Source organism: Diceros bicornis, chromosome 10 (genome assembly GCF_020826845.1).
Source record: "Diceros bicornis minor isolate mBicDic1 chromosome 10, mDicBic1.mat.cur, whole genome shotgun sequence".
Classification (NCBI taxonomy): domain Eukaryota; kingdom Metazoa; phylum Chordata; class Mammalia; order Perissodactyla; family Rhinocerotidae; genus Diceros; species Diceros bicornis.
Genome location: NC_080749.1, coordinates 60,230,475 through 60,253,374, shown reverse-complemented (window position 1 = coordinate 60,253,374; position 22,900 = coordinate 60,230,475). Strand labels below are relative to the sequence as shown.

Genomic DNA, 22,900 nt, shown 5'->3' with positions numbered 1-22,900 from the left:
CAGTGTCCACCAGAAAGTATACATTATGAAAGAAGCACTAAACAACTACGTAGACCAAATTACTCAGCTAGGTGACGTTAGCCTGTCTTTGTTAGTGGCCACCCCAGTGCTGGCACAATGGACAAATGAAAAAAGCAGCCATGCTAACAAAAATGGAGTCTGTGCATGGGTCCATCAGCATGGAGCCCACTTACCACAGCTGGCCTACCTACTGCCTCATCTGAAAATTCAACCTGACAGCAAGAGAGACCAATGTTGAGCTCCCAATATGTCATCATTCCTTTAGGAGATCAAGTTGCTATTTGGTGGCAAGTTGACTACATTGGGACCTTTCTACCCTGGAAGGGGCAACAGTTCCATCAATGGGAATAGATTACTTATTTTGGGTATGTATTTGCATTTTATACCCACCAGTCTCCATCCAGCACCACTATCTGGGGACTTACACAATGCCTGATCCACAGGCACGGAATACAACACGGTATAACATCCAATCAGGGAAATCACTTCACAGCAAAGGTGGTGCAGGAGGGCGCCCATGACCATGAGTTCCACTGGTTGCACCACATGCTGCATGTCCCAGAGGCCGGTGGCCTAAGAGAGCACTGGAATGGCCTGCTGAGGGTGAAGTTCAAGCACTTGCTATGACACAATACTCCGCTAGGATGAGGTGCTGTTCCCCAGGATGCAGTAGACCTTGATACAGCTCAGGGTCCCCAATAGGAACAACACATGGGTCCGGGAAAAAATGGGGTAAAACAGGAATAGCATCATTTACCATCATTCCCAATAACCTATTGGGGCACATAGCATTTCCCATTCCTGCAACTCTGAGCTTTGTGGAATTAGAGAGCCTAGTCTCCTGAAATGGTATATTCTTGCTAGGGGACACAGCAAGGGTCCTACTGAGCTAACTTTATCTGCTGCCTGGGCATTCAGGACTTCTTGAGTTCAGGGACGAGCAGACAAGAAGAGGAGTCAACATCTTGGCAGGATAAGCTAACTCTAATCATCAGAAGGTAGGCTTGATGTTACAAAATGATAGCAAATAAGAATATATGTGGTACTTGAATGATCCACTTGGGCACCTCTCCCTTACTCAACAGTGACTGTAAACGGACAAGTGCAGCAACACCTGCCTGAAAAGGAGATTATTACTAGGGGCTCAAATTTCTCAGGAATTAAGGTTTTCACACCACCAGTTTAATTATGAAGACCAGCAGAGGTGGTAGCTGAGAGTGAGGGGAATTCAGAATGAATAGTAGAGACAGGCAATGAATGCAGTTGTGGTTCAGGACCAACTGCAAAGATGGGGACTGTAGTTTGTCCCACTAACTTCTCTCTTCTAAGTTTCTCTTCAAGAAGAGAGGCCACCGGAACCCTGAATGAGTACAGACAGTGGATCTACATGGTACAAGGGGTCCACTGTGACAAACACACAGATGTGCTGCTCAGATACCTCTTCATCAACAGGCTGTTTGCCCAGCTGTGAGGAGTGTGGTTAGGTGACAACCTTCAACTGTTAACACCTTCAAGTCCACTTCAGCTTTTGAGTCAAGGCCACACTCTTATTGGGAAGGTTCTAGCTAATGACTGAGCAAGGCCATGTTACAAGGGCCTAGCTATTTTATCTCAGTATGAGACTCTTCATCTTTGCTCTAGAGCTACTCCTAGCCCATCCAGTTTCCTCCCTTTTCCTTTCACCTTTTTACTGTCTTAGCTCTAGCTCACTGTTTGCTTTCTGGAGGTCCCAAATGGCAAACCTCATCTTTTCCAGCAACATCCAGCTCCTCTAGGTCCTCTAACTTAATTTTATTTCTATTGATAATTGTAGAGGTGGTATTGTGCATTTTTCAGATATGGATACAAATGTTTACCAGATTCACCTCCTGTGCCCTGTATTGGTACAACCGAAATCTATGCAGTGTCTATTCCTATAGAACAGATCAAGAAATGAGCACACAGTGTGAAGTAACCTGCCAGAGGTCAATCGTCCATGAGTACGTCATAGATTCCCAAGTTAAAAAGTAGTCCAGCTCCAGTGTCTTTATCTGTAATCATTACACTCTTCTGTCACTAGGAAAAGGTTGGTAGCACCAGCACCCTAAAATTGTAATAGAGAAGTGTTTGGAGAAACCAGGCCTGGTGTATACAAGGTTGGGGAACATAAAGATACAGTTGTTTTAGGAGAAAATAGTTCCCAAAACAGTAACAAGTAGTATAAATTTTAGGTTTTGTTACTATTGAAAACTAAAGCTTAAGAAAACACTTTCATTGATTAACTCTGATCTCAGTACAGACTGCTATTTCCAAGCCAGTCAGGCAATCTCGTTATCCTCATGATGTCTCGCCAGCTGGATCTTAACCTAAAACAGGCATCATCTTCTCTACAGAATTAGCGTCTCGTCATTACTTCACTCCAATATTCTCCCATTCATGCACTTGTGCTTGAAATCTCCGAAATTAGTAGGCACTTCACCTTCGGTAACATTTTTGCTTATATAGATTCTTGGTCTAACTATTGTAAAATGTCCGAAAAAGGTGTCTGTTCTTCCTAAAATTTTCAAGGAAAAGTGACTACTAAGGTCTACTTTCTTGCAAACTATAGAGAAGTAGTTTTAGATAAAGTAAATTGCGCTAAACGCTAATCACTACCAGGTTTCCGGCGAGCCGCCTGGATACACGCTCCGCCGCTTGTCCAGAAGAACTACAATTCCCGAGGTACATTGCGGCGTTCTCAGCCTACAACTACAACTGCTTACGTCTTCTCCGTCCTCACAGTCGGTGCATGCTGGACTTTGTAGTTCGTATCGACTTATCTTTCGTCGCCGTCTTGGAAAGGAGAAAGTGTGGATGGATCGACTGCTATGAATCTGGTATTACGATATGGTATTTAAAAATAAATTAATAAGATAACGTATCAAAGCCAATTTAGCGTCAGGTTTTTATGTATTTCACGTTCCGCCTTCCTCCTACTGCCGGGCCCGGAAAGGGGAAGTGACGTGCTTCCGGTGTAATGGCGGTGCGGCGGCCCTCCAGGTAATTACCGAACTCCGTAGACTCGCGGCAGGCAGCGAACCAGAGTGGGGGTGGCGGGTTGCCGGGCCGGGTGGGAAGTGAAAGGGGCCAAGGAGTGGGTACGGGCTCGCTGATATGGCCCTGGGCGGCGCCGCGGTGCGCGGGGCTCTCGTGCCGCCGCGCGCCGGCCCGCGGGGTTGGAGTGAGAGCCGGTCGGGCGGAGGAGTCCGAGCGGTGGGGAGGCGACGCTGAACTCTCTTCCCGCCTGCGCGGACAGATAGCTTCCTAGTGAGGGTCCTGGGGCTGTTTCGACACAGTGTCGTTGTTGCTTGAATCCAGCACCGGTTCTTTCTGCGTTCGTGTGCGGTGTGTTTCGGGCGCGGATCGCTTAGAGCCTCCACTTGGGCTTCTTAAGGCCCCTTTCTTAGTGCCCGGCCCCAGGTCATGGGAATGGGATTAATGAACTGTAGTTGATTAAAAAATAGTGCAAGTTCCGCTCTTGCGCCTCTTTCCGACATAATATCCTTGTGACTGCTTCTTTAAAATTTCATTAGTCTTTTCTTTTTCATTCATTTGTCCTGTAAATAATGATGCTTCCTAGTGGTTAGTCCTGAGGACTCTTCGTTCCGCATTATGTGTGCTCTTCCTCTGTCATCCTTTGTCCTTCCGTAAATTGATCTGCCTCCAATACGATGGTAACTTACAAACTTGGGTCTTCAGTCTCCACCGCTCTATTGAGCTCCGGATCCTACAGTACACTTGCATATAACGGTAATATAATAGTTAATTTCACTGGGTCTAACTGCGAAAACTGCTTTACCAATTTTCACTTAATTCTCACAACAAATCTTTGAGGTAAATAGAGAAGGAAAAAATTGCAGAAAAGCTGTTCCAGAAGCCGGAATTAGGTGATTGAAAGTGCGATAAGAGTTCCCTTTGCCTTTTTCGGTGTCTACAGGCTAGAAATAGATAAACAAGAAGACTTGGGCTTCAGAAGGGAAGTTAATCTGCCTTTCCCTTTTCTATATTTAAATTTGTTTTGTTTTAGGATTGCCTGTGAACTCGGGAGTAAACCCCAATTGTCATCCTACCATGGAAAAGCGAATTTATAATTGGCATTAAAAGTGTGGTTTTGATCGCAAGAACGTTGCTCAAGGCAGCATCTGTGGGAGAAGGAGACCTGCTTTTGTTGGTGCTGAGTGATGGACCACTAAGGCGAAGATGCCAGTCTTGGTTCAGCACTAAATAAGTCTGTCATTTGGGGCAGGTTACCTAACATCCGTAGTCTCAGCTTCCTCATCTGAAAAATGTGGATAATAGTAATACTTACGTACCTACCTGGGTTGTTTTGAGGATGAAGAAAAATACATATGAGGCACTGTGCACGGTGCCTGGCATACAGCGTTAGCTATTATATTATTGTTACTACTGCGAAAGAGTTGATGAATTCTCTCTGAGTCTCAGTTCTTGTTCTTTGGTTCTGAATGTTGCCCTTCCACTTTTAAGTGCCCATGCCGCCTTCATGGAGCCTTTCCCACCTCAGTTGGCTGGGGCCCTGAGACTTCAGAGGCTGAGAACGTTGATCCGATACCCTGGTCCAGTGGTTCTGCAAATCTAGTCTCCTGAATCAGCAGCACCAATGTCTCCATGGAACTTGTTAGCAATGTAAATTATTGGGCTCCACCCCAGGCTTGTTGAATCAGAAACTGGGGAATGGGGTGCCTATGAGTTTCTTTTTTACCAAACCATCCACGTGATTCTCATGCCAGTTAGTTTGAGAGCCACTGTTCTAGCCCATCCCCTTCTGATCTACTGTGGTTCACTCCCACCCCCAGGATCAGGTTTGCTGTTTTCCTTGCTCCACAATGTTTGATCTTTGGCCAGCCAGTATTTCCTTGTTACTATGCCACCACATCCTTCCCTGCTTTGGATAGTTTACCTCCAATCACTTCTGGAATTCTGACATTTCCTAAACTACTTAACTGTGTTTCCTAAACCAGCCTTTTTAGCTCGATCAGTTTTCCCAGCTGCTGAATTGTTAGAGGTTAACTCTCCTCCCTGATGATTGTACGTTGCCAAGTGATCTGCAGTGGCTGGTTGTACCTGAGACCACCTACGAGAGTACACAGTGATAACATTGGGTATTTGTAATGCCCATGCCTTAACTTGAACATTTTCTGTTTATTGCCCACTTGTATTTAGACTAAATTTTGTAGTACCTGGTGTATTCCTTAACTTGGTATAAGTCATCGCTGGCCTAGAGCTAGTTTAAGAATGAAGTGGTTTTTGGTAATATAGCTGATCCTACTGATGACTTGCAGGGCTTCTTTGTTGCATTTCTCTACTTTTCTGTTTAAGTGTGAGACTCCTAGCATGGGAGGGCGGTGGAACAAAGCATATTAGTTTCTCTGGAGTGTTAGTTTCAGCATACTTCCAGACTTGCTAAACCTGTAGCCTAAATATCTTATCTCAGTATATACATTTCCCAAGTGGACATTGGAAGAGACATTTCAATGCCTACAACAAAGTGCACACTTTCAAAGCATTTTTTTAAAAAATAGTGTATCAGGAGAGGAAGCAATAGATTAAAGCAGGCCTTTGCTATTATAGTCAAGGTAATAAATCTTTCCCAGTGAACACATACCAACAAGGTGGTATGGGCTGCCTTGGCCTGGGGACATAAGGGTTCCTGTGATTATAGAATAGGTTAGCTAGTGGGAGGGAGAGACCCAGTGGAGATTCATTTTTAACTTGACTTTAAGCCTAATTCATAAATGGATCAGGCTAGACAGAGTTCAGCACTTCCACATGAAAAGTTATCCTGTGAGTCCTTCCCTGATAGTTAAGGTCAGCTTTATTCTAGACCTGGTGACAGGAGCCTCTGTAGTGGAATGTAGTGCTGTGTGTCCAGGGGCTGCTTCATAAATTTTTCTGTGGAGTCCAATACCTCCAAGTGTCTTTAAAACAGAATGTGGTTCACTAAGTGGCTAAGGAACTGGTATTTTTTTCATCTCAATAGGGAGGTTAGTTCAAACTCCTCTCCAGGTTAACCTGGGGTGAAGACGGATGGGGAATGGCACCTGATAGTGCTGTCTTGATACAATTGGTGACAAACAGCTTGCTGGTTCCTAGAAGTAGGAGTTGATAGGTAGGACGAGGCTGCCTTGGTAAGGAAGTCATCAGAATATCATTATAGGGAGTTCTATGGAGGAAGAAAAAGGAATAATTATCAAAAGTCCACACACACCCTTTTTAATTTAATTTTGGAATAGGAACCTAATAAGTGGCAGGAACTGTCCTGGGTTCTGGATATATAGCAGTGACCAAGAACTTAAAGGATCCAGTGTTTTCATCCCAGGTCTTCCAGGTTTTAGCTTCATGCATCCCTCATGTTCCATCTCATTTCTGTTCAATCTTCTGTATGTACCCTTTACTCAAACAACTTAGAGTCCCCCAGATTCTTTTATATCTTTGAGCCTTTACATATGTTGATCTCATTGCCTGAATGACCTTTTCCCCCTTTACATGTGGGAAATGACCTTTCTCTCCTTCCCTGCGTGTCCTTCAGAATTCAGCTTCCACCCGTTTCTTTCTGTATGTCCCAGACCCACTTAGTTGCACCTCCTCTTTTCCACTAGTGTTGTTTTGATAACATTACTGTAGCACTTAGACTTTTCTTCTCTACCTGAGGATGGGAACTTCACCTCTCAGACCTCAATGCCTTGTGTGCAGGTTAACATGTATATCACCCCACCATACACAGACACTGCCTTTAACCTTCTGTCCTTAATTTGTTTCCAAAGAATAGGGAGTAAAGTAAAAAAGTAGAAAAAGACTGTGACCATTCTGCTCTTTCTCTTAACCTCCCACTTCCTCATTTTCTCTGTAAGTACTTTTCTGAACCACTGCTTAATATGAGTATCAGTATGGTTCCAGCCTCATCATTTTTTAGTTCTGTTTTCCTGTACAGAATTTTTCAATTTTTATAACCTCACAAAGGAGATTTCTGCACAAATACAAACTTGAAGACAGAATGTAGGAGGAAGCATTCAGCGGGTGATTAGAAGCACTGGAGCTATTTCTTTACCACAAGGCATGTATTAAGTGTTGAGGGTTATAGTATCAGTTTGAAATTTAAGGTTTTGTTTTCTCTTTATTGTGAAATTTGTCGTTATAAATTTAGCTTAATCACTAGACCAAGAAAACTCCTAATATTTGTTCAATGAATGAAATGCTGGGTTTGGTGACAAAAGTTAAATCCTGTTACCAGGCATCTGAGCTGTGAACCAAGGGATGTATGGGGAAGCTAAGGCAAGATGAGGTGGGCCTAGGAGGGTTTAAGTACAAGTGATCGAGGGTGTAGTAACAGCAGAGATGTCCCTTAGGATTTGTTTCTGTTCAGTAACTAGAGGGACTGCTACTGAAGAACTGTTCTATTAAAGAATAATGTATAGAGACAGATTGTTGATACAGTAGGCATTGAGACAAAATTTCCCTTTAAAAACTTAAAAGAAGGAAATTTGGAAAAGTATAGAATAGTATTGAATATAACATAGTGGGATGTGCTTTTAATTTGAAGGCCTGGGTTTCCCTGTGGGCAGGTTTGCAGATATGTAAAGGATCCTTTTGCCCTGCGTGGGTGGAATACAATGGAACGCTGCTAGTTAGTGTTATACATATGTAATTTATATTTTTAGAGCAAGTTGGGAAAGTTCTTATAGCCTAGAGATAAAGACCTGAGAAATCTTGCTAGAGAGGGCAGAAACAATTTGCAGCCTTCTAAAATGAAACTAAGTCTCTTTATGGGATCTTCCCTAAACGGACCCTTCCCTCTACCTTCTATATACAAGAGCAGAGAGAATGGGGGAGAAAAGCAGGGACAGATTTGATTCTACCTCTGTTAACTGAGAAGGTAGAATCTATAGATTTGGTGACTGACTGGGAATGAGGAAAGGAAATTGCCACTTGGTGAGTTTTGTAGGTAATATCTTAGAGGAAGAGCTGGTTTGAGGTGGGATGGAGGAAATGATGAGTTCCAATTTGGACTTTTCCTGAAAGGGGTAAGAGTGTTTTGGTCCTTTTATTTTCTTGAAATTGTGAACCCATGATGAAATCAAATTACAACATCGTTGTTCCTTATATGGCATATCATGGGGCAAATTTCTCACCAGTATATATATATCCAAAAAACAGCAAGAAAAAAATAAGAAAGCAGTTTTCTTAAACAAAAGAGTACAGATAGGGAAAGGCCATAGCACTCTTGTCATTAATGCTTAAGAACTGTGGCCAGTCTGTTACTCCTGTCTGGTCCCTGAGAAGGACAATCGCTGTTTGGAAGGGTCAGGGACTGCTTGCGTTCTGTTTGGGGATTTTCCTGAGGATCCCATTACCACCTCCCTCCATTACATTTTTGCATTTAGAACAGATTTAAACTAGTTTTTATTTTGAATACTGTTTAGTATTATGATTTTCCCCACTGGGCAACTAAAGTTGTTTGGTTTTTTTTTAACTCTGTTACAATGTTTGAGGTTTACCAAGCCTGCTGTTACCAGGTAGAATGCAGAAGAACAAACAAAGGGAATCCACTTTGTTGACTCTCTTTTAACAATTTCGTGATACTGTGTTTCGGTGAGTTCCTCCAACATGGGTTGAGGACACCTAAGGGGCCAATGGTGGAAATGTTCTATTGAAATAATCGAGAAAGCAGTGTATTTCAGCCATTAGTTGAATATTTTCTCATTTTCTGAATTTTTGAGATAATTGCAGAATTTACAGTTTCATAGTTTCCAGTTAATAGTCTACAGTGCTTCTTTCAAATGTTATTCAATATTTTGTTTTCTGATGCTTGCTGAAAGTGATGGAGAAATCATCATTTTTAAACTACATCTCTTTATTATAAAATATTCTCCTTGCTCGGGAGAGCAGGTGTGGTTTTGCTGAGTTGCTTACTTGTGACAAGGAGAGAGAAATTTAATAATTGTAAAATCCACATAGTGATGCTAAGAAGAGCAACGAGAGCCATAAACTCTAGATAAATTGCTCTCATTGCAGGAATTTCCAATTAGTCTAAGTATCAAGCACGCACATGTTGAACTCTCAGAATTTCCCTACAGGCATATTCTGTATAAATCTGGACGATGGGAATACTTTATGCATTTTTTTTAGAACTGCAATAGCAATCTACTTTACAATATTGTCAATTTCACACTTACATTTTGGCACTTGAAAATGTAACAGATTGTAGTTGATTGCCAGAAAATTATTTGGTGATGATGGTTGAAGGGTGGAAGGGGGAAAGATGACACTGATCAGAAAGAAAACTCATTAAATTTAAGTAAGTAAGGTAATTTGAAATAAAATACATAAAAAATTGCTCTGTGTGTGTGTGTGTGTGTGTGTGTATGTGTAGGTAGGTTGAGAAGAGAAACTAGGTTTAAGACCCAAGAAGGATAGCCAAGGAGTATGCTAAATCTTGCACAATAGAGTCAGGTGAGTTATTTGCTCCTGTTGTACCTGGTCACAGTGAATTCTAGGTATGCTAATTAAATAAAGGAATCCTTAAAATTATTATGCATGTTTAAAAAGAAGTAGGGCCTCATTATATTAACATCGAAATCTTTGCTATCTGAAACTTTAGAAGAACGAATCCGTTTAGGATAGGAAAATTTTCTGGACAGTAGAGACTGTGTCTGTTTACATTTTATAATCTACCAATTGGGCATCAGTTTATTAATGTTGGCATTTTCATTGGGATGCAGTGTCAGATGGTTTTGGTATCAGATAAACCCTTTGAATTTTAGCTCTGCCATTTACTGGCAATAATTTACTTGGACACATTGCTTCAATTCTTTTTACCTGAGTTCTCCCATTGAAAAGTAAGCCTAAAAAATCACTACAGCAGGGAAATTATGAGGGTTAAATGAGAATATATAAATGAAGTACCTAGTAGAGTGTCTTTGTGGCTGCAATAATTTATTATTTACTGTTGTTATTGTTATCTTACTCTAAACTACACATTTCTGACTTCTAAAACAAGAAATGTAGTTAATTAGTTTATCTCTGGATCTCAGGAACATGATTGTAATGTGCTGTAGAATCTATAGGTGTAGATGGTAAATTAGTTTGTTGCAGAGCGACTGTATACGTTGACAGTCCTCCCATTGGCTGTTTTGAACAGTGATACTACCCTGCATTCACCATTGCACATCAGCTTTGGGACACTCATCATCTTATTTTAAAATGACTTGTCTCAATGAAATACATGTTATGTAGTTGAGGAAAATGCTTTTAAAAAGTTTGTATATTATTGGCATTAAAGCTTAGATTATCTCCTTCATTATCAACTTGGGCACACTATTTAGGTAACAGGTGATTTTGAAATAAGTCTTATTTCAAGTACGTATTAAGATAAGTTCTCTTGGGTAGAAAATATGTTATCTATAAGGATTTAAGTAATTGTGACGGTCCAAATCCCACCCTATTCTCATTCTTCTACCCCAAAAACCATGCTGTGAATATGATAATAATTGTCAGCAAGTTCACAATCTTACTGGATTGGAAAGTGTTCTCTTCCATTATTTTGTCCCCTGTGCAGAGATAAGAACTTCAGCCCATATCCTTTTTAGAAGGAAGGCTGGGTATTAGTCAATTGAGTTAGTGCTGAATTCAAGTTCACATATGTTCTGCTGTATAAACACATCCCATTTTAGAGTTGGGCAGATTGTTCAACTCAGGATCTAAACAAGGTCCACACATTACATTTGTTAAGTCTGTTAAGTCTTTTATTCTATAACAACTGTCCCTCTCTTTTTTCTTTCTTTTTTTGTTCCCATGCCATCAAATTGTTGGAGAAACTGGTGCATTTGTCTTGCGTGTTAAAACCCACCAATGCAAAATTACCAGTAACTTACCTAATTAGTAGTTAAAGTTAAGCTTATTAATTTGCTGCAGCAAGAGAGAAAGCATACTATAGGGAATCATGGGGTGTCTCAAAAAGTGGGGGTTAAGGAAGGGTGCTTAGAGAGTTTGTGAGACTAGAGGTAGTCATTGGGTGGTCTTGGTAGGGATTGGGCAGAATTTGTAAACTAGAGAGGTGCTGGAACAGTAAATGGTCATATCTTTAGAACACACGAGTCCATGCAGACATCATTTTGTGGTTTTACTTTGGAACAGATTGGTCTGAACTAACTGGAAAAAGTAACTTGACCTTAGATAGTCCATGATGTACATCATGACTTAGACTGGCATAATTTTCCTGTTTTGCAAATTAGTGGAATCCATTTTACAAGTTGCAGTTTCTGTTTCAGTTGTCAGGTCTCCCCTCATAGCTGCCATCAGAGCCGTTTTTTCATTTTATTAGTACCCCTTCTGGTTACTCAGCCTATGGTGAAGGATAGACCGTTGTCTTCAGGAGTTGTGATCAATCCATAGCTGCACTGTTGTTCAGTGGGTCATGATCGCCTGTCAAGTTTGTGATGGTAATAGTATCTCTAGTGCCAAGTTCTTTTGTTGTTTATGTTAAATGATCATTTGATATCATGGCAGCTGCATAGCAGCATTTAAGGCCCTGGAGATTACACATTGGTGATTACAACATAGGAAAATTATTATATTTTCCCTGATTTCCCATAATCTGAATCTTCCATAGAAAATAACCAAATGACTTTTTCCATTAATTTGGATATGAGTTATTTTACTTTGCTGGTATCTGAAGAATTAATTAGTACCATATCTGGAGACTGTCAATAACAAGGATCTTGGGAGTACCATGACAAAAAGGCCCGAGTGACTACTAATCATTTTGAGTTGTGTTGTCCAATAAGGTAACCACTAGCTCTTCATATTTAAATGTAAACTTAGTTAAAATCAAATAAGGTTAATTTTCTCAGTTCCACTATGCACATTTGGAGTGCTCAGTAGCTACATGTGGCCAGTGACTATTGTATTGGTGTAGTGGCTATTGACAATGCAGAACATGAACCCTTCCATCAATGCAGCAAGTTCTGTACAGTGCTGATTTAGAAGCCTCAGTGAGCAGAGAGGGGAATATATAACCAAGAGTATCAAGAACAAAAATATGCATGACAGTCACTGGCTTCTAGCATCAGAGGAAGAAGGGCCTTAATCTGATGGTCTTAGACAGAAATAGTCTTCAGTGTTTGCTGCTTCTGGACCAAAAAAGTCCTGGAGGTCAGTCACAGGTGATGTGTGGTGGTGATGAAGGCAGCAGTATCCATCAGCTTATTCTCTGTAAATAGTAAAGAGTACTAGGTAGAGTCTTTTACGTGGATTCTTTTGATGTTCCTTTTGGGTGATTCAATTCCTGATGTTAGTTTATAGAAGGGGTCTTTAGGTGAATATAAGGAAGAAGCAGAAACTCCTGTGGATAATAAGTGACTCTGATTAATTTATATAACAACATTATTAGAATAGAGGAGAGTGGAATCATCTATTGAGGTATAATACCGTTGTCAGTTTTGTAAGGACTTAGTCACTGATTATCCTGGGAGTGAGAATAAATTATGGATAGTAAGGGCATTGACAGTTCTCTAGGCTTTTAATTTTGCATAAAGTATATTTCAGATCTCACCAATTAATAAGCATATTTAAACTTACAGGCAAAAAATATTTTATAGAAGTTATTTCAGTCTTTGTATATCAAAGTTTTTTTTTTAACTTGAAAAGTATGTAATCATTGAAACATTTATCATTATCAAATTTATATCTAGTTTACCTAGGAGGGCTGAACTTCTCTGTTGTTGTAGATTTTTTCTCTTCTTTCCCTTTCTCAATTTTTCATGTTTTATATTCATTTTAAGGATAATAAAAGCATTTTATGAACATATTTTGTCATCTGGATGACTCCATTTCTGTGCTTATATTTGTGTTTGTGATCATATTGCAGTAGGTAGTATTGCTGTAATTATCATGGCCTGTATCCTAAACTCCAAAGAACCTGTGCTGTGTGGTCAGTGCATTACAAGTGAGAAGTTTCTCCCTATAAATTGTGCCCAGAATTTCTCAGATTTAAAAAAGACTGATATTGATATTCTTTTACATGCATGTATGTGCTTCTTACCAGTGAGCTATTAAGGGTTAACACATTTGGAATTTATATGTCCCTTTCCAAATGATTTATGTCTAAGTTCTTCACTATTAAGTAGGTGGGCTGTAGAGTCTCTGTCTTTTACCTGAGTGACTTATGATTTAAGACAAATTGAGAACCAAGGTTTCTCATCCAGAATTGGAAAGCTGAGGAGACATAGAGAAGAGTTGGATATTGGAATTACCTTGGGGATGCTTTCATAAAACCAGCATGCTTAGGTGTTCCGCTTTCCTGCTCCCCCCCCACCTCTTCTGCTGTAGTAAGTCAGGTGGGCCCCAGTATATGTACAAGTAACTCTCCTATCATGCAAGTTTTCATAATTCAAATTATTATTATTATTATTTTTTGATGTGGAAGACTAGCCCTGAGCTAACATCTGTTGCCAATTTTCCTCTTTTTGCTGAGGAAGATCGACCCTGAGCTAATATCCATGCCCATCTTCCTCTATTTTATGTGTGGGATGCCGCCACAGCATGGCTTGGTGAGCGGTGCATCAGTTTGTGCCCGGGATTCGAACCTGCGAATGCCATCAGGCTGGCCCCCAAATTATTTTTAACATAGTGACTTAGGGATCCAGTTTTATACTATTAAGTAATGATCTGAAACTGGCATGTGCATTAAAAGCCCAAACAGCCACTTTGCTTGAATGGCTTAGTGCTTTGCTAAGCATTATAGATTTCCTTCTTATAACTAGAGTGTAAGCTCTGCGTGGGCAGGGGATTTTGTTAGGGTTGTTCTTTGCTGTCTACCGAGTGCCTAGAAAGATGCTTGGCAAAATAATAGAAGTGCAGTAAATGTTATTTGTTGCTGAATGAATGTATGTATAAGCAATGCTGGGTGATAAAGGTGATATGTTAGAAATGATATAATGATAGTACAGGTAAAAAAAAAATACCATTGACTTTGGGCAAAAGTTAGTTGAGTAAAATTTTGAGTTTTATGGCTCTATACATTTTTAGCTGTAAAAACAGAACTTTTGAAAACCGAGTTGTGTAATTTGTGTGTATGTCAGAGTCATCTTGCTGAGGAGGAAAGTGGGGCCCAAAATCCACCCAAGACAAGGTTGCGCCTTCAGGATTGTGTCGCCTCAGGTGAGGGGGGAGTGGCTTCTGTTTTTAATCAGAGGTGTTTGTTCTGTAATGTTTGATGTAATTTATAGAGTTAGATTTAGATCTGCCATCTTGTTTTTTTTTTTTTTTTTAATTTTATTCTACTCTTTTTTTTTTTTCCCCAAAGCCCCAGTAGATAGTTGTACGTGATAGTTGCACATCCTTCTAGTTGCTGTATGTGGGACGTGGCCTCAGCATGGCCGGAGAAGCAGTGCGGTGTGTCGGTGTGCGCCCGGGATCCGAACCAGGGCCGCCAGCAGCAGAGCGCGCACACTCAACCACTAAGCCACGGGGCCGGCCCTCTTGTCTGTTTTTTATTTGTCCCCTCTGGTTTTTGTTCCTGTTCCTTCTTTCCTGCCTTTTAAAATTATTTAAATATTTTTTAAAATTCCGTTTTAATTTATCTCTAGACTTTTTAGCTATATTTTTTTACATTATTTTTTGAGTCGTTGGTCTAGGGAATGCAATATATATCTTTAACTTTTCACAGGCTTTTTAGAGTTGATATTGTATGACCTCTCAAAAAATTTAGAAACCTTGCCTAATGTAGGTTCATTTTAGTTCCTCATCCTGTATGCCATACTTATCATATGGACTCTATCTATATGCACTATATCCCGTTAAGATATAATTTTTGCTTTAAACAAACATATGTATTTCAGATAAAAGAAAAAGTAGTCTTTTATGTTTCCTGAGACAGTTAGCATTCTCAGTGTTCTTCATTCCTTTCTGAAAATCCAGATTTTCCTGTGGTATCATTTCCCTTCAGCCTGAGGAACTTCCTTTAGCATTTCTTATAGTGCAGGTCTGCTGGTGATATGTTCTCTTAGTTTCTCTTCTTAGTTTTTTGTTTGTGTGTTTAATCAGTAAATATCTTTATTTTGTCTTCATTCTTAAGATTATTTTTGCTGGAATTCTAGGTTAACAATGTTTTATCTTTCAACACTTTAAAGATTTTTCCACTGTTTCTGGTCTGCTTAGTTTCTGATGAGAAGTCAGCAGTAATTTGAATTGTTATTTTCCTGTTTGAAATATATTGGTTTTTTCTCTTGCTGCTCTCGGAATTTTCTCTTTCTCTCCGGTTTTCAGCAGTTTGATAACTGACTACTATATATGACTATGTGTGTAAGCGTGGTTTTCTTTATATTTATTCTGCCTGGGATTTTCTGAGCCTCATGAATCTGTAAATTTATATCTTTCACCAAATTTCGGGAAAATTTGGCTGTTATTTCTTGAAATATTTTTTCTATCCCATTCTTTGTCTCTTTGCTTCTTGGACTTTAGTTATACATATATGAGGCCTTTTGATGTTTTTCCACATGTCCTTGGTACTGTTTGTTAAATTTTTTGTCTCTTTGTTTAGATTGGATAATTTCTCATGATCTTTCAAGCTCATTTACTTTGCTTTATCTCCATTTTGCTAAGTCTATACAGTAAATTTTTCACTTCATATATTTTTCAGTTCTAGAATTTGATTCTTTTTTGTCTTTTTGTTTTTTGGGTTTTGTGTGTGTGTTTTGTTTTTGTTTTGCTGCAATGTTCTGTGTTTTTATTCCTTGCAAGCATGTTTTCCTTTGCACTTTTGAATATGCTTTTAAAACCTTGTCTGCTAACTCTGACATCTGGGTCGTCTCAGTGTTGGTTTCCTTTGATTGTCTTTTTTCTTAAGATTGGGCTGGTTAGTTTTCTGATAAGTTGAGCTATATTTAATTGTATCCTGGACATTGTTACCATTATGTTAAGACTGTGGATTCTGTTACATTCCTCTGAGGAGTGGTGACTTTTTAGGCGGTTAACTTGATTAGACTTAAATGGCAAATTCTGTCTCTTGGGCAGCTGTTCACATCCCAGTTCAGTTCTTTAATCCTTAGCAGGACTCGAGTACATGTGTTGTTTCAGGGGTAGTCAGAGATCTGGGAGAGTTTATATCTAGCACGTGGGGCTCCCCTTCTCTGGCTGTCTCCCCTCTGGGAGTCCCCCAGAGACGTCAGTCTCTTTAGCTGCAGCTGCTAATACATAAGTGGTGGGTGCTTTAGATTGCAATTATATTTTATAGATTGATAAATTTGTAAAGAATCTTGTGTATATTGCTTTTACTAACCTTGACACCCTGCTAACCATTGTAATAGAAACTTTTCTTGACTTAATGATTTGTGTACATCCCAATCTGCATTAAATGATAGCAGCTCTACATCACTTTATAGTGTTGAGATTATTTGTATGTGTGGGCTAGTGAGAAGAATACTTAATTGGGTGTCCTTACGCTAGGTTTCCAGTTAGAGGTCCACCACGAACAGGTATTATAGCTTAAGACATTGAAATGACTTATCTGACCTTCAGTATTCTTATCTTTAAAAAGAGGGAATTGGACCAGATAATCTGTAACATCCCTTCTGGCATTCAAATTAAAATTTTTTCCTAGTCATATTCAATTATTTTGGTACTGAGTGCAGATCTTTCTCTATATTCTCTACCTCTTTTCTTTTATTTTCTTCCATTTCATTTTATTTTTGTAATTTTATTACCTTAGACCATACCATAAAGCATAAACCATTTAGATGTGCCATTTCCGTAAACCATTAGGTGTGTAATTCCAATAAAATCCTTGAATGGCAGTTTCGTCTGAACTATCAATTCAGCATTTTTCAAAAATTCCTAAAATTTACTTATCAGATGGATTTTGAAAGACATTTTATTTCAGCGTTTAATGTTGATGACTAGGTTTATTCTGAGCCAAATATTTACTTCTCATACGTCCATGTATCTGAAGTCTTGTGCCTTTAATAGATCACATTAAGACCTGATTATTTTAGTTTAGCACTTTGTATTTCCATGTGGAGTATGTTTACTTCTGAGTGATCATTATTACAAGGTCATTGGCTATTTCATTCTTAGTTTATATAGAAACATTGGCTATTTTATACTCAGTTTGTATAGAGTTTCTCTTATGTAATGGCTTCCTCTGTTCACGTGTTTTTTATAATGTTACAATACTGTTTTATGATGTAGGTGTAGGTCTCCTTCACTGAGAACAATTTGAATAAAGTAATCTGACATCAGTTAAGTTAACTTTTGTTGCTCTCAGTCATTAGAATAAAGTACTTTATGGTACTTAATAAGGCCTTGTTATTATTTGCTTTCTTGTTCAGTCTTTTCTCCTAATATGTATTCTTTATACATTGTTATGTGGAACTATTTAAGGATTTTTAAAATTTTTATTTAATTATTGATTATATCTGTGCCTATTGATTAAGAAAAATAACGTGGTCAGATGTTCATTGTGTGTGAATAATATGTTGTTATTTCACATACATTTTATCAGTGTTAACAAAGCTTTCTTTGGTATATTTTATAGGTGACGCTTGCAGACAGAAAAAGTAAAGTGTCAAGGAATTCATACCATTTGGTACTTGTTAGTTGGACCAGCTTAAAGAGTCTTTGATTTATTGGATCAACTGGTAACAAAAGATGAAAAGTAGTGTGGCACAGGTAAAAGTAAGTGTTTGATACTTAAAGAACGTAAACTTGTAATCAATTACCTAAACAAAAATGCATTTATATAATTAGGACATTAGAACCAGACAGTGGAGTGGCATTATATATATATGCGCATCTAACTTACACAATTTCAAATGTAGATACTTGGTCAGATGGGGTTAATAGTGTGCAAGAAGGCAGTTGAGAGAACATACAGGTGTGTGTGTTACACACATGTACAGATACACACACATACACCTCAGTGCCTACATGAATCAAGAAAGTGCCTGTGAGTGAGCACATGCAAAAGAAAAATAAATAACAGGGCAGGAAATCCACCGTTCTTAAAGAGCATGCTTTCTTGACTGAGCATGAAATGGAAGACAGCTATTTCCTTCCTCAGTTGGGCACCGTTCTTGCATGTCTGTCTCCAAGTGAGCCTTTTGTTGCATGTTTCATATGCTTAAATGAGCTCTTTAATCTGTGCTGTCCTTTACTTTAGTCCTTATACATTCATTTATTCAACAAATACTGAATTCTTACTGTGTCCCAGTGACTGTTCTAAGCACTTTGGGTAAAACAGTGAACAAAACAGAAATCATTGCTCTCATGGAGTTTGCATTCTAGTGGGGGAAGACGGAAAATAAATCATAAACTTAATACATATAAGTCAATTATATAGTATGTTAGAGTGTTAAGTGCTAGACTTGTGCTATGGAGGAAAGAAATAAGGTAAGGTTCATCAGTAGCATTGGGGGTTGCAATTTTTAATAGAGAGGGCCCACTGAAAAGGTATCCATTTGAGCAGAGACTTGAAGGATATGAGGAAGTTAGCTATGCAGGTGTCTGGGGGAAGAGTGTGCTAGGCAGAGGGAACAGCAAGTGCAAAGGCACAGAGTCCAGTGTGGGTGGAGCAGGTTATGGGAAAGGGAGAATAATAGGAGATGAGGACAGAGCAGTAACAGGAACCAGTAACTCCATCTGCTTTCAAAACTGCTCCTCTGCCTGTGAGTGGACTTAGCAGGAGAGGACACCATTCTGCTTCCTTTTCTTTCAACTGCATGGGTGTACAAGCAGGCACGTGCCTTCCTGGGTCTCACAGTCAGTAAAGGGGAAGGTGTATTTTTATTTAATTATAAATCCAGGCACTTCTCCCTTCCTTTCCTCCACCAGCTCTGCACCCCTAAATCTCCTTTAAGGAGAACCAGTAGACTGTGAGCTCCTTAACAGCAGGCACCGGGTACAAGGCCTGGTGCAGGTAAGTGCTTAGGAAACTGAGTTGATAGACTTGCAGACTGAGGCAGGCTCTGCTGCCATCTTTTCTAAATTCTACTGAGTATGAGAAGACACTCTCCAGCCTCCCTGCTAGGTAGACATCCGGCCTGTGCTTGTGTGTCTCCTTTGGCAGGCAGCTCGCTGTGTCTGAAGCTAGCCCCATCTGTCAATGGATACCTTGCTATATTGTTCTACAGTCGCCTCTTTGGGATGTGTGCTCATTGGTCCAGTGGGCACATAAACAGTTAATTAATTGTGGGCCTAGTAGTTGGCCCACTGTGTTAGGAGCTGGGGCCATAAAGGAAAAGGACATCTTGTGTGGCACTGGCTCGTGTGGCACTGGCTCGTGACTGAGCCGTGTCGGACAAGAGCACTCAGCTCTAGACTGAGGCCTTTTACACAGAGGGAGAAGTGTTTCGTCTTTCTGAGAATCCTCTTTCTGCTCCTCTTAGGCTCTGCTTCTCCACCTTTCCCTCTTGTGGTCCTGATGGGGCCTCTGTGACATCGCCCCAGCCTAGGAGTGGGTGTCTTCTGTCAGCATGCCCTTCACACTTTGTGGCTCGGCCCTCCCAGCCAGTTCTCAGTTTAGTCCGCCTCCTTCTCTCCATCCTGTTAGCCACAAGCAGGTCTGCTAGCTGGATTGGGCCCATTCTGACCTCAGGTGAAGCCCACAACGTCCCTTGATGTTCTGAGGACGCATCTGTTGGGTTCAGGAGGCTTCAGTTGAGGATCCCTTGTTTTCTCGTTGAGCCTGACTTGCTTCCTTGGCTAGCTAGAAGCAAGCTCCCCACCTCTTCAGCCGCTTCTCTCCCTTGCTCTTGAACATTTGTTCCCTGAGCCTAATGATGCCCAGAGCCTCTGGACTCAGGCTCCCTGCTCCTCTCACCTCCTCGTACTGCTCTCTCTACATTCTTGGAGACTACAGGTGACTGCACGGTGACCATATTTGTTTGCTTAATGAATAATTTAGAGAATTTTTAAAGGTAATTTTGATAATCTGTTATTTTCAACTAGTGCTCTGATTTATAATCTAAAACTCTATGATAAAGGAAATAGGGAAATTCAGGTTATTATTAATTGGATCACACCTCAAAATGATTTTTCACTTAGTGAAATCTTATTCATCTACCAAGCCCAATTTAAGTGCCCTGTTACCCGCTGTCATCCCTCAGTACTCTGTACCACAGTGACTGTTCCCGACTCAAGATTTCCTGTTAGCACTTCCTATGTGTGCCAGTCATTTGTTAACTTGACCATATTTATGAAATCCTGATTCACGACTTCGGTATTTTTGGTTTCTCCCTCTTGATCACAACAGATGTTACAGAGATGTGTTAAAATCATTAGCACAGAATTGAGGCCTTCTCTCTAATGTAATCATAATAACTGCCGCGCTTGTGAAAGTAAAAGTAGACAATGCAGTTTTATTGTTCTCTCTCTCTTCTCTCCTCCTCCTCCTCCTCTTCTCCTTCTTTTCTCTCTCTCTCTCAGGAACATATAATCTGATATGTTTAATTGTGGAAATGTTTATAACCATCTCTCTCCTGCAAAATCATAAGTTCCTAGAGGGTTTGTCCTATCTTTCGTGTCCTCCAGAGTGTCTACACAGGAAGGGCTAGGTCTTACAGTAAGTGATCAGTATATACTAGGTTTGATGTTATCATGAATTGAATGAATCTCGTGCTCCATATTTGGCTTAGGATCTTGATGTCAAGTTTTATGGAAACCTGTGTCATAGATATTGAATAATTCTACTTCATTGTGTTGCTAAGTGAAATAATTTTTTAAAACTTTCTTAAACACATTAGAAATGGGATTTTAAGATGATTTCATTAATTGTAAAATAACAACCAAACTATGGCTACTGTAAATTATAAATTTGATCATATGCTTGTTCACCTACATTGATTAGTCTAGTTTGTGTAAACTATTCAAAAACTTCAGTAGTTAATGAGACTGTTTGGCAGTTACTTGTGAGAATGTTAGACTCAAACTGCTGTTTATTAGATAGTCGTAAAATAAGAGTAAATTGGAGCTTGTTTAGATTTCTGTACAGTATAATTTTCTATTTTTAAATGTATCTTTTTCCCATTAAGAAAGCAAGCATGTAAGTATGCAGAACAAGTTACTTATTAGTTGATTTACTTTTCCTTAGATTTCAAGATTGAGATACTTTAAAAAAACAATATTTTTCCTTTCTTTCTTTTTTTTTGTGAGGAAGATCAGCCCTGAGCTAACATATGCCAATCCTCCTCTTTTTTGCTGCGGAAGACTGGCCCTGGGCTAACATCCATGCCTGTCTTCCTCTACCCTATATGGGACGCCGCCACAGCATGGCCCGACAAGCGGTGCGTCGGTGCGCGCCCGGGATCTGAACTGACGGACCCCGGTCTGCTGCAGCGGAGCGTGTGCACTTAACTGCTTGCGCCACCGGGCTGGCCCAAAATTATTTTATTTCTTAAAAAAAAAAGAAGCTTGTCAATATGATGTTGACCAGTGGTATAAAAAAATTGACCTATTTATACAGATAAATATTTTGGCTTCTTAACTGTATGTAGATTTTTAAGTTATCAAACTGGATGGTTCGTATCTCCGTCTCATGTCACATGTCCCTTCAATCACATATTACATTGAAGTTATGTATTTGTGTGTCTGTTATTTTTCAAAGGATCTGGCATAGGAGCTATATCTTACGAGTCATGTTTCTCAAATCCTTAGATCCTCATTTAGTGCCCTACTTATCAGATACTCAAATAATGTTTGCTGAAATCAAAAATGAATTTTCATAAATATATTTGATTCAGTTTCTTCTAGCTATTTATTTTATCTAGATTTAGTAACTGAGACTAAAGTTGTGGTTTTTATAAGCCAAAGGAGATAAGGAGGTGCGTGCAATATTGTAAGACTTGAACATAACACAAAAGTGAGCTTTTGCTAGAAAACCTCTGGCCCTTGGTCTTGTTTTTTACCAGAAGGCCTATATAAAAATGGTGTTCTATAAATTTATAACTTATTACATAGGAATAAAATATCGATTGTGGCATTGAAAATTTGAGAATTATTTTCTTCCACCTTGAATCTTTTTGGTTAAAAAAAGTATTTGGTTCATAGTGAAAACAGGTATCTGCCATAGACATTTACCTCAGATGGCTTGAAAATTTTGTTTTATCTGTTATACTGTTTAGGTAACATGAATTATTCTTATGATTAAAAAAAATGTTTTAAAATAATTTCTAAAGTTCTTCCAAATTTCCAAAATACATATTTCATTGTCCATATGTTTTTTAACATAATTTTTAAATGCCCCCTCCCCCTCTTTTTTTCCCTTTAAAAGCATTCTTCTGGTCATGACAGAAGGGAAAACTATACTTCATATCAGAGGACTTCTTCTCCAGAAGACAGGTAAGTAGTTTTACGTGTTCCAAATGCAATTTAAATTTTTTATAATAAGTTTTAAAAATTGTTTAGCTCTTAGGTTCCTAATTTTAGGATGAACAGCTTTTTGATGATTTTATAAACAGTATGACTTGAGTGGGCTCGAGGATGAATTGTCCTTGAGTGACTGTTCTAGAGTTTCTAGTAAATATATCTAGGTTTTATGTAATTTTTTAGGTGAGAGGGCATAGTTCTAATATCTCAAATACTAAGTAGAATCAAAGTTTATAAAATGGAAAACTGAATTGAAATCACATTATTTTGAAGTGCTGCCTTTGCTATTACTGCTATCCTTTACACTTCATAACTCTTTATAGTTTTCAGAATATTTAGGTATATATTGTACCTTAACATAATCGTGTTAAGATGAAACATCTAGAAATGTTCCGGTTAATGTTCGTCATGCATTCATGGTAGGACTTCAGTTATTTCACTTAGCTATGACCGTTAAAAATAATTTATGAAGGGAGAGGCATCCTCC

The 22,900-nt window shown here is 39.2% G+C and overlaps 1 protein-coding gene across 6 annotated transcripts in view; it reads left to right on the top strand.

The window, feature by feature from the left end:
* Positions 1 to 2,923: 2,923 nt before the first annotated feature.
* The window catches only part of CWC22 (CWC22 spliceosome associated protein homolog), a 56,308-nt gene continuing 36,331 nt past the window's right edge, over positions 2,924 to 22,900 (top strand). The window contains exons 1-3 of one of the 6 annotated variants that reach the window (XM_058549354.1): positions 2,924 to 3,039; positions 17,588 to 17,727; positions 22,319 to 22,386. In XM_058549354.1, coding sequence (XP_058405337.1) covers positions 17,701 to 17,727; positions 22,319 to 22,386 — 95 coding nt within the window. In that variant the 5' untranslated portion in view covers positions 2,924 to 3,039; positions 17,588 to 17,700. Of the gene's footprint in view, positions 3,040 to 3,188; positions 3,790 to 14,381; positions 14,538 to 17,587; positions 17,728 to 22,318; positions 22,387 to 22,900 lie in introns of those variants that run through there. The other 5 variants (XM_058549357.1, XM_058549356.1, XM_058549355.1 and 2 more) reach the window with 5 other exon arrangements.